This window comes from Myodes glareolus, chromosome 14 (assembly GCF_982192425.1).
Source record: "Myodes glareolus chromosome 14, mMyoGla1.1, whole genome shotgun sequence".
NCBI classification, from domain to species: Eukaryota; Metazoa; Chordata; class Mammalia; order Rodentia; family Cricetidae; genus Myodes; species Myodes glareolus.
The window spans coordinates 68,382,849-68,398,710 of record NC_142039.1 but is presented as its reverse complement, the minus strand read 5'-3'; the positions used below and the strand labels follow the sequence as shown (position 1 = coordinate 68,398,710).

General features: G+C 45.2%; 1 protein-coding gene across 5 annotated transcripts in view; it reads left to right on the top strand.

The window, feature by feature from the left end:
• The first annotated feature begins 1,088 nt into the window (after positions 1-1,088).
• Positions 1,089-15,862, top strand: part of Auh (AU RNA binding methylglutaconyl-CoA hydratase) — a 97,160-nt gene continuing 82,386 nt past the window's right edge. For 3 of the 5 annotated variants that reach the window (XM_048447871.3, XM_048447870.3, XM_048447869.3), the window contains exons 1-3: positions 1,089-1,306; positions 11,474-11,541; positions 11,652-11,739. In XM_048447871.3, coding sequence (XP_048303828.1) covers positions 1,120-1,306; positions 11,474-11,541; positions 11,652-11,739 — 343 coding nt within the window. In that variant the 5' untranslated portion in view covers positions 1,089-1,119. The remainder of the gene's footprint in view (positions 1,307-11,473; positions 11,542-11,651; positions 11,740-15,862) is intronic. The other 2 variants (XM_085699527.2, XM_048447872.3) reach the window with 1 other exon arrangement.

Below are 15,862 nucleotides of genomic sequence, written 5' to 3'. Positions count from 1 at the left end.
GTTGACAAAAGCCAGGTAGCAGGGAATTCTCAAACAAGGCACTCTAATAAATATCTTTACAGAACTGACCTGAGGTTTCGGGAGGAGCCCTAGACTCGGAACTATTCCTGGGCTTGAGTTTTGGCTGAGCTTTCCTTGGGGTGGGCTTTTGTTGGGACACTGGCCTCCAGGAAGTCCCCATAGGTAGACAAGTAGGCCTAGTTCACTACTTGCTGCTTTCCCCTTCACTTGCTAGGTTTACTAGGCACATGTAATGACAAGCCCAGGTCCCAGGCTGAGCTACTACCCCCCTCCCCCCCCCCCCCCCCCCCCCGTTCCTAAGGGAATGGAGCAATTTCATTCACCATTCTGCTCACTTAATACAATGACCTTGTGATGGGAGTCCTTAGTACCAAGCCAGCGCTGATCAACTAGATTCAACCACCTGACTTTAATAGGCCAATTAGAGATTAGTTCAATGTGTCCACATAGGGAAGAGGAACAAAGGGGTCCTATGATGTCCTTGTCCCCCAGGTCCATCTTCAAGGTCCTGACATGAGGTTTAGGTGTAAATGGAGGAGTATGTCTAGCTAGGTAGTCCGGGTCAAGGTGAGGTCCCATCCATCACTGACCCATCGCCATCTCCAGTCTTTCCCCAAGATGGTCTGACACAGACCCGTGACTCTTCTGCCTGGAGAGAACTTCCTCCTCTGACTGAACTCAAGGCTCCAAACTGCCCCACCTGGGATTCTGGAAGGAAATTCCTTTTCCTTGTGGATTTTTAACACTTCGACATCCAAAGGGAGGGGTACAAGGGTGTTTATCTTTCCTTCCCTACGGAAGTCACAACCCTAGACTATGTCCCAAAGAGGGCAGGGAGGCAAATCCCTCTAGTACTTCAGAATGTGTTCCTTTAGCGTTTCCATAGCTAAGAGAAGATGCCTCTTCTCTGTGGTGGCAAGAGACTAATGTCTCACTGGCAGCACAGACTTGTCTCTCCCTAACCACCTGGGCAATGAGAGCCTGGGCGGGGCCAGACGGCAAGGGGCGGGGCCAGGTCACCAGACGGCCGTCCAGCGCGTGCGCGTTCCCAAACGGGGGGCGGGGCCTGGCCGCGGGCGCCCGCTGTAAACAGACAATATGGCGGCGGCAGCTCCGGGCGCTCTGGGCGCCCTGAGAGCGGGTCGCGTCCGCCTGGTGGCCGCGTGCTGTGCGCGACTTGGCCCAGTGGCCTGGGCCGGGGATCCCGCCCCAAGGAGGGGCTACAGCTCTGAGGTGAAGACGGAGGACGAGCTGCGCGTGCGGCACCTGGAGGAGGAGAACCGAGGTGAGCTGCGGGCGAGGCCGCGGAGGTCGGCCCGGCTGTCTCTGCGGCCGGAGGGTATGGTGGCCCTCCGGGTTCAGCGCGCACGGTGCTGCTGCTCGCGTCTGGGGTCTCTCCAACCAAGGTCAAGGCCGGGGATTCAGTACTGGGCCAGGGTTGCTTCTTGCTGTGTAATAGCTCCCTGCCACCTTCGGCGTCAGTGCGAGAGTTGTAGGAGCTGCAGCGGGGATACCTTTTATTATCCGAGAGAATCTTAAATTAGAGAGAGTCATCTTTTTCTTTTGTACATTTTATCTCAGAGAGTTAGTTTTGGGGAACTGTTGCACTCCACTTAAAGAATTTTGGGCACTTTTATTTATTTATTTATTTATCTATTTCCCTTCCTGAGCACCGTGGAGCAAATAAAAGATACTCATCTTGTTCTTGGGCTCCCTGTTCTGGGAGACAGAGTGTGGGGAGCGATGCAAAGGTAAGATGCAGGGGAATATTGGGGAAGTTCCTTTTAATTGCAGTGTTAGCCTCGCTACAGGGGTGGAGAAGGTGGGATAGGTTATTATTGCCCACGATGGAAGAGAGGACCACTCATTGCATCGCGACGTCCATTTGTAGAGTGCTGGAATCTGTTAAGTAGAAAGGAAAAATAAGTTGGTCAGGATGGCTGTCTTTTAAGAAGCTCTCCTGTCTTTTGAAGGTCAAATGATGCTCGCTTACACGCTTTTGGAGAACCCTGCAGTATCTGCAGGGTTTATCTCTCACTGTGTAGCCTAGGCTGCCCTGGAACCGAAGATCCTGACACAAGAGTTCTGGAATCACAGGGTTGAGCCACCCAGCCCACTCCAAGGCACTCCACATAGGCAATGGAAACTGACGATTCTGAAGCGGGTTCCCCTGCTCTCCAACTATCCGATGCATCAAGCAGAATGATGAGATGATACAGTCTCTATGCCAGATGAGTAGGTAGGCTGTGCGAGGTGCTCAGGAGTATGGGGAGTCATTTTGCTTCTCGTTCATTCAAGTCGTGTGAGACAATGGAATGGTCAAAATGATGGAGATGTGTATTTGGGAAACCGCCAAAGGCAAGTCTGGTATGATGGAGTAGCAGGCAGCCCCCAGCTTGCAGCTTAGACAGGCCTAGAATCATTAAAGCCTTGAATGTCAGTCTTTGGGGTAAGCTTAGGGGTGCTGGTGTTTCAGTTAAGTTGTATGCCCCAGTGGTGCGTTGCTTATGAAGGAGTCGGGAATACAGCTAACTATATGTACCAAATTGAGTGCATGTTCCATGCAAATCCACATAGAACATCTGGGAAGCCTTTAAGTTGGGATGTGGTTGGATTGCAGGAGAAGACAGAGCACATGGAAGATGATTTGATAAGCAGCAATGCTTTCAGTTTAGTCTTTAATGTAAGTATCAGTAGTTAGGACTCCCCGGCCCTAAGACTGACCCAGCATTCCTTTAGGATTGGCAGGAATGACAGTGCAGGCTTTGCTTTGCTTTTACTGCTGAGCCAACTGTAAGGGAGTGCAAAGGAAAACGTGAGGGGTGGGATACTGCCAGATGGAGTCTCTGAAAGGTTGGTGATGTAGGTTTAAGAGGGACACTGAGGCAGATTGTTGGTGTTTTAGTTACTAGAGTTTTTGCCATGAACAGACAGATAGCAAACAGCATGGCAGGGACTCAGGAGAGTTCAGACCCAGGCACCAGAGACACAGCGTTGAGGGGGTTCTGAAGAGTGGAACCAGGGTGGATGAGGCAGGAGTGATGATCTTTCACAGATCTTTGAGGATGGTTGTAATTTCATAGCAGAATCTTGTACCCAGGCTAGATGATTCCCAGGCTAGGTAGGGGAAAGGGTGGGGCTCAGACTGTGTGGCCACCAATATCCCCTTTAATGTAAACTCACTTCTCCAGGTGAGAAATCTCCATGTAGGTAGGGTGCCTGGTGGTGTGTAGGAGAGGGGAGGGGCTGCTGCAGGTGCTGAGGTCTGAGTGGATTCCATCAGCACATTCTCAAGATTTCCCAGTGGGTTTGTCAGAGTGATGAGTCCAGAATTTGTTGCTCTCAGCCTCTCAGGAATATTAGAACCCTCTGGGACCAGAGAAGCATCCAGCTGTGTAAGGTTTAGGCCAGTGGCAGAAGTCGGCACATGCAGAATGCTGCGGGCTTGTAGCTGTTGTCAGAGCTGTGTTTGTCATTTGCAGTGGGAGTCCTCTCAGAGAGCCAGGTCTCCCTAGTGCTTATTTCTTCTTTGTTCACCCTACTCAGTTTTAGAGGAGCCTAGAGGTCTTGTCTTGGTTTACAGAGGCTGCTCTTAGTCCATCCATCCCCCCATCCCGTCCCTGCTGTTTTCAGTCACCCTCCTTCCTGCTCACTCTTCATGTTGGTGTGCTGGGGAGCTTCTGCTTGCAGGCTTTCTCCCTTGGGCCTAGTCAGCTCACACCCTGCAGTTGCCCCTGACCTGCTATTCTGCAGCCCTTTCTGCTCGGGCTTCTGCACATGCTTTCGGGAATGGCTTCTCCCTGGCCCTAGGAACTTTGTTTTCTGTAGAGTAGTAAGCTTGGACTATACTGTGGCCCGTTTTAAAGATGTCTTTGTAAAACTGTTGAGACAATTCCTGGCAGATAACAAATGAACAAGTGAACAGAGAAGTAATTCTTGATGCACCTTCTTCATCCTTCACTCTAGATGCAAAGATCTGGTGAGAGACTTCTCTGAGCCCTTCCATGGCCTTTATTTATGCCAACTTTATCATGGTAGACTGGTGCATGGCGCAAGTCTGCTAGCACATCTTTCTTCATGTTCTAAAAGATATAGTTGTAGCACGAATTCTAATTGGTTTTAATAAATAAAACTCAGAGTCAGATATTAGAGAGAAGAGAAGCAGAACAGTCAGCACTAGAGAGTTCTTTTCTTTACCAACGCTCAGATCGAAGGGGCGATCCTGTTTCTACAAATCCTCAGACTGGGTGCTGTCTCAAGGAAACCTCAGACTGATTGTTCTCTTTATGAATCCTCAGACTGTGTCTGAGCTCTTGTCTCCTCCCACCCTAAATGTCTCTCTCCATCCAGCCATATCACTCCTGTCTCCACCTCCTTAGTGCTGGGATTAAAGGCATGTGATCACCTTTGTGTGAGCTCTGTTTGTCTTTTAGACAGATTCAATCTCATCTAGCCTAGGGTGGCCCTGAACTCACAGAGATCCATGTGCCTCTGTCTTCTCAGTGCTGGGATTAAAGGTGTGTGCCACCACTGCCTGGTCTCTATAGCTTAGCTCTGCACTCTGATCTTTAGGCAACCTTTATTTGTTAGATTACAAACAAAATATCAGTACATATATTTCCATATATTTTATGAATATATGTATTATGTCAATAATAAAGTTAGAGTTTTGAATTACTGAGGTATGATTGATTGATGGACCATAATGTTCAATAAGGCATCTTCACAGCTCTGCTCTCTCAACACAATCCAAATTTAGAACATTTTTATTTTTGTTTTTTAAAAAGATTTATGTATATATGTGTGTGCATGTGTGCATAAATGTGCACGGGAGCACAGTGCTCACTGAAGCCAAAAGAGGCCGAAGGATCCTCAGGATCTGGCGTTAACAGTGGTTTCAGTCCACCTGGTGTAGATGCCGGGAATCAAGCTCAGGGCCGCAACAAGAGCAACAAGTGCTCTTGACCATCAAACCATCTCTTCAGCTTCAATTTAGATCATTTTCGAAACATCAAACTACATAAACCCTCTAGTCTTCAACAGGACACTCCATTTGCTCCCTCTCTCAGAACCCCCCTCCCCCCAATTTTTTTTTCTTTTTTTTTTTGTCTTCATAGGTTTATCTGCACTGACTGGCTCCATTTCTGCTTCTTGTCATGAAGGAATTGTTTCGCTACTTTCATTTTCCAGCTCCTCATTGCTGATGTGTAGGAATTCTCTGGAGTTCTTTCCAGAGACGTTGTACTGTGTGGCTCTTTTATTTGTACTAATACTTTCTGTGTTCCCCATATATGGCATGTCATGGCTTTGCTTCTTTTTGAAAGTCTTAATTTCTTTCTCCTGCTACTTTACACTGCTGGATTTCCCTCCTCCCGCTGCTCTGGGCTGCGGAGGACAGCATTCAGACTTTGTTGTCTGAGTCTGGTTCAGTTGAGGAAGCTTCTTCCATCAGTAGGTTAAATTTTTAATCTTGTTGAATTTTGTCAAGTACTTTTTCTGGAATAATCTTGGCTTTTCTTGCTTAGCTTACTGAGGCGATGGGTCACTTTAAATGCTTTTCAATAATGACCCACACCTCTACCCTGAAGTAATCCCATGTGGTTGTGGTTAAGAATGCTTGTATTTGATTTGCATCTGTGTTTAGGAGATGTACTTGTCTTTAGTTTTCTGTTTCTGTAATTGTTATCTGGTCTGATGCTAACTAACCTTGTGGACTGAGGTAGAACACGGTTCTTTTGTTTCTATTTTTTACAGAGCCTTTTGAGAATTGTTCAAGTTTCTTTGATAGAGGCTTATCAAATTACTCATCTTTCAAAAACATCATTTTGGGGGCTAGAGGATTGATTCAGGTGTTTAATATGCTTACTATCCATGAGTGAAGACTGGAGTTTGGATTTACAGAGCCCACCCAGACACCGAGTGGCCTTGGTGCCCAGCTGGGCTTCGTGCAGCTGGTATTGTGACCCTAGTGTGAAGGCAGAGAGTGGAAATCATAGGGCTGGACTAGACAGAGCGCCTGGTCTGGGTTCAGCTGAGAGACTGCCTCAATGGAGAGGACACCTGTTGTCAGCCCAGGGCACACACGCACGCGCACATGCACACACTACCCTTGTTACCTTGAACTTTCTGTGCTGGGTTTCTTTTCCCACTGTCGTTAATTCTGCCATTGATTCTGCTGGTTTTCACCTTTCCCTTCCTTTGCAATTATTTGCTGTCCCAGTTCCATTTTCTTTTCTTTCGTTTTTAAAAAAATATTTAAAAAATTATGTGCATTAGTGTTTTGTCTGTGTGAGGGTGTTGGATCCCCTGAAACTGTAGTTACAGACAACTGTGAGTGGCTATGTGAGTGACAGAGTCGAACCTGGGTCCACTGGGAGAGTGGCCCGTGCTCTCAGCCGCTGAGCCATCTCATCTCTCCAACCCCCACTTTCTTGTCTTTTAACATAGCTTTGCAGAATAGTCCACTGGCCTAGAATTGTGATCTTTTTTCAGTGCTGGGATTACAGGAGTGTACTATGTGGGTTAAAGTGTTCTCACCCCCAGTGTGGTCTCTCTTACTGATGTTTCCTTGAGCTTGCGAAGAGTGTAAACTCCACTGTGATCGGCTAAAGCTTCTGCGTTCAGTGAGTGGCTTTTGCAGTCAGCCTGTCTGCTGGTAGAGGAGAGTTACAGTCTGCAGTTGTATGGGGTGTGGTTTATCTCTTCTCCCCAAAGTTGGTTTTTCTACAGTTGCAAGCACATGAAGGATGATACTGTCTTAGAGGAGCAGGACCCTTGAATTACAGCATGTCCCTTTCTTTTGGAAGGCTATACCTTGCTCCAAAATCAGCTCTCTGAAATTGATATACCTGCTCCAGCTTTCTTAGATTAGTGCCAGCATGATTTACCTTAAAATCAACAGCGTGTGTCTTTAGAGCCAGCCATCAAGTCTTGCTTATTAGTCACTGACAGTTTTGTTTGCTGAATTCATGCAGGGCAAGCGTTCCCCTAGCTGAGCTATTTCTACAAACCCTGATGATCTCTTTAGGTCTTTCGAGCCTAAGGTTACTATTGAATGATTGGATTATTATGCATCGTGTTTGTTCTTTCTGTTGTCTTTTTCACTAGTTTCGTCACCCTCATGGTCTTGTGTATTTAGGTGTGTGTGTCTTTTTTGGCCTCAAATAAAACACAAATAAATTAAGTCTTAACACTACATAAAAAGAGCTATTTACCACAACCACGCGGAGTTTACTCTGGGGGATGCAGGTGTGGGTCATTATTGAAAAGCATTTCAAGTGATTCATCGCACCAGCAAGTTAAGCAAGAAAAACCGCAATTATCCCAACATACTCAGACAAAACATTTGACAGAATTCATACTGTACAAACTGAAGGATGCTTCTGCCACCTACAAAGGACAAAACGTGGGCACCCGCAGCACCAAATTGAAAGAATGGGGGCGGAGGAAGCCACTCCTTAGGAGTCGTCAGTCCTTGAGCTGCACCCGTTAGGTCTTCTGTATTTAGGTGTATGTGTATGTCCTTTGCTTTTCCCGTGAGCACTTAGCCATACTTGCATGTTTACCTCTGTCCCACTGACTTACACTGGTGTGTTTGAAGGAAATCCCCAGGAGGCAGGCCCTCTGCCCACCCTGACTACTGTTGCCCTGCGTGATGGCTTGGCTCCTTCCTCCTTCGCCCTGTTCATTCTTTAGTATTTCCTTGGTTTTTGATGCATTGCTGCTTTTCAGGTGGATTTAGCACCGTTCTGTTCAGAATCAGTGTTGTGTTGTAGATGTGAAGGAATTGTTTACAACTCTAACTTACTGTGTGAGGACATGTTTAATTTGTTTAATTCTATTTTTCTGGCGTTCAGAGTTGTAGGAAGTGTCTGCCAGTAGGATCTGCCTAGATCTTGCTAAGAGTGTCGCTTGGTCCTCCCTTCAGCCTCTCCTCTCTGGCTATTTCTAAAAATGTGATGTCTTACCCCAGCTTTAAAAGCACCTCCTCTCCATTCCCTTACTAGGTTGTTTCTTATGGCTATGATGATTCAGTCTTTTAAAGGATGCTTTTTATGGTAGTAGTGTTTTTCATGTGTTTACTTTTGTTTTTAATTGTTTCTCTTAATGGATTGTTACATTCTCTCTAAGTTGCCTGTTATAAAAGTTGATACAGGGCTGGAGAGATAGATGGCTCAGGGGTCAAGAGTACTTGCTGCTCTTGCAAGGAAGAGGTTCTATTCCCAGCACCCACATGGTGGCTCACAACCTTTCATAGCTCCAGTTTCAGGGGACTTGATGTCCTTTATATAGCATCCATGACACCAGGCGCACATGTGCACAAGCATACATACCACATCAGTCTGGAAGGATTCCACAGGTTCTCATCTTCTGTGGAAACAAAAGAAGAACCTCTTTTCCAAAGCGACATATCCTTAGACACAAAATTTGAAGTCAAGAAACCACTAAAATATTTATGCTGATTTATCTTAGCAGCCCATACAATGAAATGTCTCTCTGTACTTAGATCCTTCACAGTCAAAAAATTGAAAGAAAATACAATAATATACATAATCCAGACTCTCTGTGTATTTTTCCATCTTTACGTAGATTATTTTTCTTTACTCCTTTTAATCTATGACTGTGTGTACTCTGTCTCTTTAAAGACTTTGTTTTATTTTTTAAACGATTTACTTCTTTTCCAACTTTCTATACTCTTTTTCTTCTCTTTCCCAAGCCTACATTTATCCAACACTATGACCCATTTGGAGGTCTTTTTTAAAATCTGGATTTGTCTTTATTGTGTATCTGTAATCCTTTTCTGACCAGAAGTGCTTCTTAAAATGCTAAGCCCTTCTTATGAACTTAAGTGATAGCATTACCAGGGGAAATATGACCCTGCCTGCTTGCTCCACCCTGTCTGACATGGCTGAAGTCCATTCACTGCCTCTGAGACTGCTGTGTGGGAGCCGTCCTCACCAACTCAACTCTCTTTGATAATCAGTTGGCCCATGCTGCCACCAAGTAACTTGCAGCACTCTGCCCATAGACTGCATTTAAATGCTGGGCCTTCTGAAAGAGCCAGTTCACACTGGCAGCATGGCCCAGAAAACTGCCGTTTCAAAGCCGTGTGCCTTTTTTTTAAATTCTGCTACCGCTGAATCAGGAAAACCTTTCTTAAAGGATCTGCAGCATGCTGCCAGCAATCAGAGCCCATCCGAAAAAAATGCAGCTAAATTTTGTTTTTTAGTATCTAGAATTCCTTTCCAAGCCCTCTAATGTTTTATGTGGATATAGTCAACCACGTTGGAGGACCAATTTGTTGTAGGAGGCCGCTTGTTTGTTTCCCTGGCTGCCCAGACTCTGAAATACCACACAGAAACTATATTATTTAAAAACACTGCTTGGCCTATTAACTCTGACTTCTTATTGACTAGCTTTTACATCTTAATTTAACCCATTTTCATTATTTTATATTTTACCATGAGGATCGTGGCCTACCGGCAAGGTTCCAACATGTCTATTTCTGGCCTACCCGCAAGGTTCCAATATGTCTGTTTCTGGTGGCGTCTCCATGACTTCTCTCTGACTCCACCTCCTTTCTCTCAGCATTCAGCTTAGTTTTCCCCACATAACTAAGCTCTACCTTGCTATAGGCCAAGCCAGATTCTTTATTCATTATTGGTAATCACAGCATACAGAGGGGAATCCCACATCAGTGGAGGAAGCTGTTCACTTCATGGAGGATGGTGATCAGAGGGAGGGAGGAGAGATAAGAAGGGACCAGGGCAAGATACAGCTCCCAAAGACACCACACTTAGTAGTCCATTTCCTCCAGCCAGGCCCACCTCCTGCCTTTTGCTACTTTCCTATAACACTATCACACTAAGACTCCATCAAGGGATTATTAATTCATTCATTAGGTTGCAGCTGTAGGGGTGGTCGTAGTCACCTCTAGAGGTGTGCTTTACTAGTTAGTTCAAGGCGTGTCTCAGTCCAGTTAAGCCTTCTTTCCGGTGATTTCCACTTTCCTTCCTGTGCATCCAGTTTCTGGCTGGTCTCAGCAGTGTCTGGAGGACCCACTCCTTGGCCTTCTTTTGCTCCAGGCCATGCCAGTCTGGTCAGAGTCACCGAGCACCATTCATGTTGGTGTGTATTTAATGGGACAGCTGAGTACTATAATGTGTACTCAGTTCATCTGGCTTGAGCTACTCACTTATCTTCGCATGGAAACTGAAGTTTGCATGTATGTAGTGCAGTCATTTAGGTGTGGGGCTAGATAACCACCTACTTGCTAATGGCACATACTTAACCTCTCCTAGATAACTGGGAAAGAATGGTGGCTATCTGTTGGGTTGCTGTGGGATTAGATAACTGGGAAAGAATGGTGGCTATCTGTTGGGTTGCTGTGGGATTAGTGAGCTACTATACGAATGCTGTAGGCCCTGGGCTGCAGCTCTCAGTCACCGCAGGTGTAGGCCTCTGAACCTTCTCACGGCCTCAGTCCCCTGCAAGCTTTTTTCCTCCCTGAGGGTGTTTGGATGTGTGTAGTTTCCCATGGTTTAAGTTAGGGACCGATAAGGCCCATGCTGAGAGCTGGAGAAGGCTTTTCTGACCCACGGTGAAAGTTTGTACTTAGAGGAGAAGTTCGAGTGCAGGTTGTACAGAACTTCAGATCTGCAGCTCTGGCCATTGAGTTCAGACGTGTTGTAGTAAATGAAGGATTTTGCAGAAGTGGTGAATTCTGTGCATGGAACTGGGTTCAGAAAGTTAGTCTGACAGCTGCAGCTGGGCTGGAGAGCCTGGGTTCAGATGAAAGTTTGATAAAACTGGGAGCGAGCAGGGGGAGCTTGGGTTTTAGGGGAAAGATAAAATAAACTCTGTTTTATTTGGGCCGAGTCTGAATTGCATGTAGGTCTGAATGAAGTGTTGCTGGGTTAAGGGTGCAGGGCAGAGGTCAGGAGGAAGCCTGGCATAGAAGTGCTGACTCTGTTAAGCAGCAAGGAGCAGTGACTGGAGCAGCCGCAGAAAGCAGATCAGAGGCCTGCATGCAGCAGTGCTGTGACTTGTGTATACCACTTACTGGACGGTGATGAATGGAACTGTGATTGCCAGTTTCTACTGTGCGGCCTCCCCAGTCTTAGCGATTCCTGTGAAATTGCAGATTCCTATTGTGTCGCTTTCAAAGACAAAAGTTGAAGGAAGGGCCCATAACGCTGAAAATTTCTCCTTAAAGTAAACTGAGAATAGTCAGCACTGATTGATTTGGTATGTTTTTAGCTGCCATATTAAGAAAAAAAGACTTGCTTTGCAAAGGAAGCTGTAGCTGTAGAAATAAAGGCCCAGCTTTGCAAGAAACGTTGGTTAAGATGACGATTGGTCGTGTGCCAGGTTAGTCAGCTTTACGCTGCAGGCTGTTCTCTGAGCACCTCACTAACCTTAGTGTGTGTTCTTTCCTTCCCTCCTTAACCAGGAATTGTGGTGCTTGGAATAAACAGAGCTTATGGGAAAAATTCACTCAGTAAAAATCTTCTCAAAATGGTGAGTGTGAGATTAAGCTATTTGCTTCTTATACTAAGATACATTGTTGTCATGATCCTGACAATGATTTTTTCCCCTTATTCTTCTTTCCCCTCTCTACTTTGGTTTAGTTTTCAAAAGCTGTGGATGCATTGAAATCAGATAAGAAAGTTCGGACCGTTATAATCAGGAGTGAAGTCCCTGGGATATTCTGTGCTGGTAGGTAAAATAATCTTTTGTTGTTGTTGTTTTAGGATTCATTTTCTTTATGTGCATGTGTGGATCCATATGCCATGTGTGGGCACTTGTGGAGGCTAGGAGAGAAGGCTGGATCCCTTGGGACTGGAGCTACAGGCTAGAAGCTAAACTCCCTTGAAAGAGCAGTCTGAGAACTGAACAACTGAGCCATCTTTCCAGCCTCCTGGAAGGGAATCTTACTGTCAGACTGGGCTGGTCACATACTTGCTCTGCAGTGGTCCATTGTCCCTTAAGATGTTCTGTGGTTTGAACTATTACCAAAGATTCCACTTTGTCTCCTTTTTACAGTTTCATAAGAAAAGAATATTCTTAGTCTGTTAACATTGGGAAGACACTTTTGCAACATGTGGATTGTTTTAGAAGTTGAAAAAAATGCTTGAAGCCATTAAGATAATTATTTGTGGCAAAGGAGCAATCCTTGTGAAACTTTAGTGGGAGAAACCAGGTCTCAGGTCACAGCGTTCTGCTTTGTGCATCTGATTGCTCAGAAACACTTGAATGGCAACATCTGCCTCATTGAGGATTCTCAGGTGCAGGCCTGAGCTCCGAATGTTGGTGTGAACAGTGTCTCCCATTTCAGTGAGTGTGACCATAGGTCACAGTGTTTTTACACTAGTGGCACGGTTGTACTTTCGGTTAGGGCCGTGTTTCCCCAGAATTAAAGGTTGTTATCTTGCAGTTTACTTTGTTAGAACTTCTGAGCCGTGGTGCGGAATGAGTCTGTTTCCCCTAGTAAACAACCTAGGCGATCATGACCCACAAGATAGTGATAAAACTAGTGTTGTTAGTGAAATGTGAAAGGGGTATTCCCCTAGTCATTCAAGGGAACCACCTATAGTGTTTCATTCATTGCACAAGTGTTTATTTAGTAAGAATTAGCTGCTGTGCCTGCCTGGGCCAGCTCCGAAAATGTGGGATGATTTACCGTTCTTTTGGAGACCTAGTGACTGTGGCTCATGCCCTTCAGGGTGCTCGTCTTTACAAGCCTGGCTTCACCCCAAACTGTTGTGGAATTTTATGGGATTTGGGTACATCCAGTGCAGATGAGTTATATTCTGGCTTTAGTAAGGTTTTACTGCTTCCTTAAAATGGTGCATACCTAAAAAGGTAACATTTCACTGTGTAATTCGGGAAGGTGGTTACTGCCCTTCTTGTGGGAATGGTGTTCTCATACTTCTGTTCTGTCTGCCTGAGAAGGCGGATGGGATGGCTGGTTCTCGGGTCTTTCCTTGTGATTTCCTCCTCTCCCAGAATTCCAGGCTCTGTGGATGCTGACTGTTCTCATAGACAACTGCGTAGTGTTTACATGTAGGCCCCTCCCATCTTTCCATGTACTTTAATCATCTATGGATCACTCGCAATGCCTGCTAACAGTGTAATAGCTGTGAAAATAATGGCAACATGTCATGTCAGTCATTTAGGGATCGTATACAATGAATTCAGGTGACATTTTCCTCACAAATATTTGTCTTCTTGCTTAGTTAAATTGAGGCTGTGGAATTGGTAGATACAGGCGACTTTCAGTGTGCAGGCTGCGTCTGGTTCCCAGGAACTTAGACCAAGAGCATTAGGATTCTTAGTCTGTGTCTCTCAGGGATTGGCTGTGAGGCCTGCGGGGGCTGTGGGGCAGCTGGTTGGGAGTGTGGAGTGCTCTAGGGTTTTTAAGATTCAGTGTCGTGAATTCTAGACCGGAGATGGTGGCATTTCAAAGGCAGAGCACTTCAGGTGAGTGTGTCAGCCACTGGTACTGTCTACTGGTCCTGACAGGCCCCCTGATAGTCCCACGGTGATTACTGTAGCCATCCTTGACTTCCCCTTGTCCTTCATCTCTGTGAGTGATGCTGTCTGGATGAGATTTTGGTGTTTTGGTACAGTCTGCTGTTGTCCATTGCAGGCTATGCAAATACAGAACCATGCGCTCTTTGTCATGTTGAGTTAGCCTGATTGCTTTTCCGAAGTTAATCTAGTATCTGTTTTATGTATGTTAAACTTTTTGTACAGTCAGGGTATTTGTTCATATTTTAATTCATAAGTAGTTTTCTTTTGGATTTGACTTTTATTTCTTCCTTCTGTATTCTGTTAGATACTCTGTATTTGTACTATAGACAATTTTGGGGCAGTTTGTTTATTGTCCTAATCCACAGATTTTCTCCAAAGAATGTCCTTTTCATAAATGTGTTTGAGATAGTCCAGAAGCTCTGTTGTGTTTGTTTGTGTGAAATGCAATTCAGGGTCAGAAAAGAAACCTACTTAAGACAGTATATTAGCCAATATAATTGTAAAGTCTTAATTTTGGTCAGCTGTGTTTGTTAGTTATTCAGCAAGCACCTTGTATCCCACTGAAGCCTTAGTTACCTATTCTGGAGCACTAGAGGCAACAGAATCTGGGCGCTCTGGCCCATCTGCGTGCCCTTTGAAAGCTTTGCATGTCCTCACCCTGGGGGGGGGCACAGGGCGTCGTCTTCCCTCACCATCTACCCGAACTCTGTGGTGCCTTGTTCATTTCTGAAGACTTAGAGCTTCAGGTTTCTGGAACACAGCAAACTGCCATAGAAATCCTGTTTTGTGGTTTCAGGACAGTTTGAAATGGGCCTCAGCGTGTATCTGCCCCAGCTCACCCCTCGGACTGCATTCATTGACAGTGTGTTTTTAGGGGCTGTTGGCTGTCCCAGACCATGCTCCTGTTTACTGACAGTATTTCTAGCTGTAGACATTTGTTTATTTTTCCTTCCTTTTCTCCTAAAATGTGGTGAAAACGTAGTTATTACATGTATTGTGCAAAGGATTCCTACATAGTATTAGTGCTTGGACTGGGTGTTCTTGACTTCCCATTTAAATCTCTTCTGTAGAGTTGAAACTGTATTTTACTTGCATTCCAAATCAAAATTTAAAAAGAAGATTCTAGTTAAAAAAATATATGAAAAAGTATTCAAAATCTTGCTGCCCCACCCTGCATTTCATTCCTCCAGTAGACAGTCTGCCATTTTTAATTCTTCTGTTGTATTACTTTACTAACTCACACAAATGTCCAAGTGTATCAGCGTGCCAATTAGGATGTTAAGCAGGTGCTTGGGGTGAAGCTGTGTCAAATGTGGGATGCTAGCGGAGAGAGGGCATGCAGATGTGCCCAGTGTTACTCCAGCTGTGTGGACTGTTTACGAGGCCGACCTTGGATGGGGAAAATACTTTATCTTGAAACTTACTGAAAATGTAGTTTCATTTCATGGTATTGAGCATACCTTTGAAATAAGTTACCCTAAATAAAATACAGAGTGTATTAGTGTATTTCTCTGTTTTGATAACTGAAATTGTAGTGGTAACTGAGTTCCTGAATTATTGCTAAAACTGTTGAAGGAAAAGAAAAAGTAGGGATTGAAACAAGGCTTCAGAGAAATCAAGATTACCTGTGAGGTGAAGGGCCAGGCCGAGAGTGCTGCTTGGTGAGTCCTGTGACACTTCCGTGCTGCCAGTGGAACTCAGGACTTACTCCTCCTGTGCTCGCTCGGGGTGTGGAACCCCAGCACCTTGACTTCTAACCCGAGACCTCAAGGAAACAAAACACCCGTCTTTAAGTTCTCTGGAGTTAGAGTTCTTACTGTCTCCATGGCTCAGTGGGCCACAAAGTGTGTGCTTCCTCGTAGGCTAAAGCCAAGTTTCTGGGCTTGCGCATAGCTGGCCTCTTTTGAACATCACAGGGAGATGTGTGTTTGTGTGTGTGCATGTATATGATAAGCCCATTGTGGCCCTGTCTCCTGTGCTTTATAGGAATTGTGTATTTGATTTTAAAGTTCCTCTCCTTCCTCCCTTACACATTCATCCATGCTCTAAATTATTTCTAGATGTTTAAGATCTGTTCAGTTTTTAGTAATATCACCTTAAATGAAATTATGGAAAATTCCTTTAGTCAGGCTGCACAGTACTTAGAAGCTTCCAGAAGCTGGTCCCTGTGGTCAGCTGTTTGTCTTTGTGCCTCTGTTGTAACACCAAGTAGTACATACCCAGAGCTGTTTTTACCGTAATGTTTAAAATGAGAACTCAGCCAGCTTCACCTTTGCCCCTTGCAGCTTCTCAACAGAAGATAGTT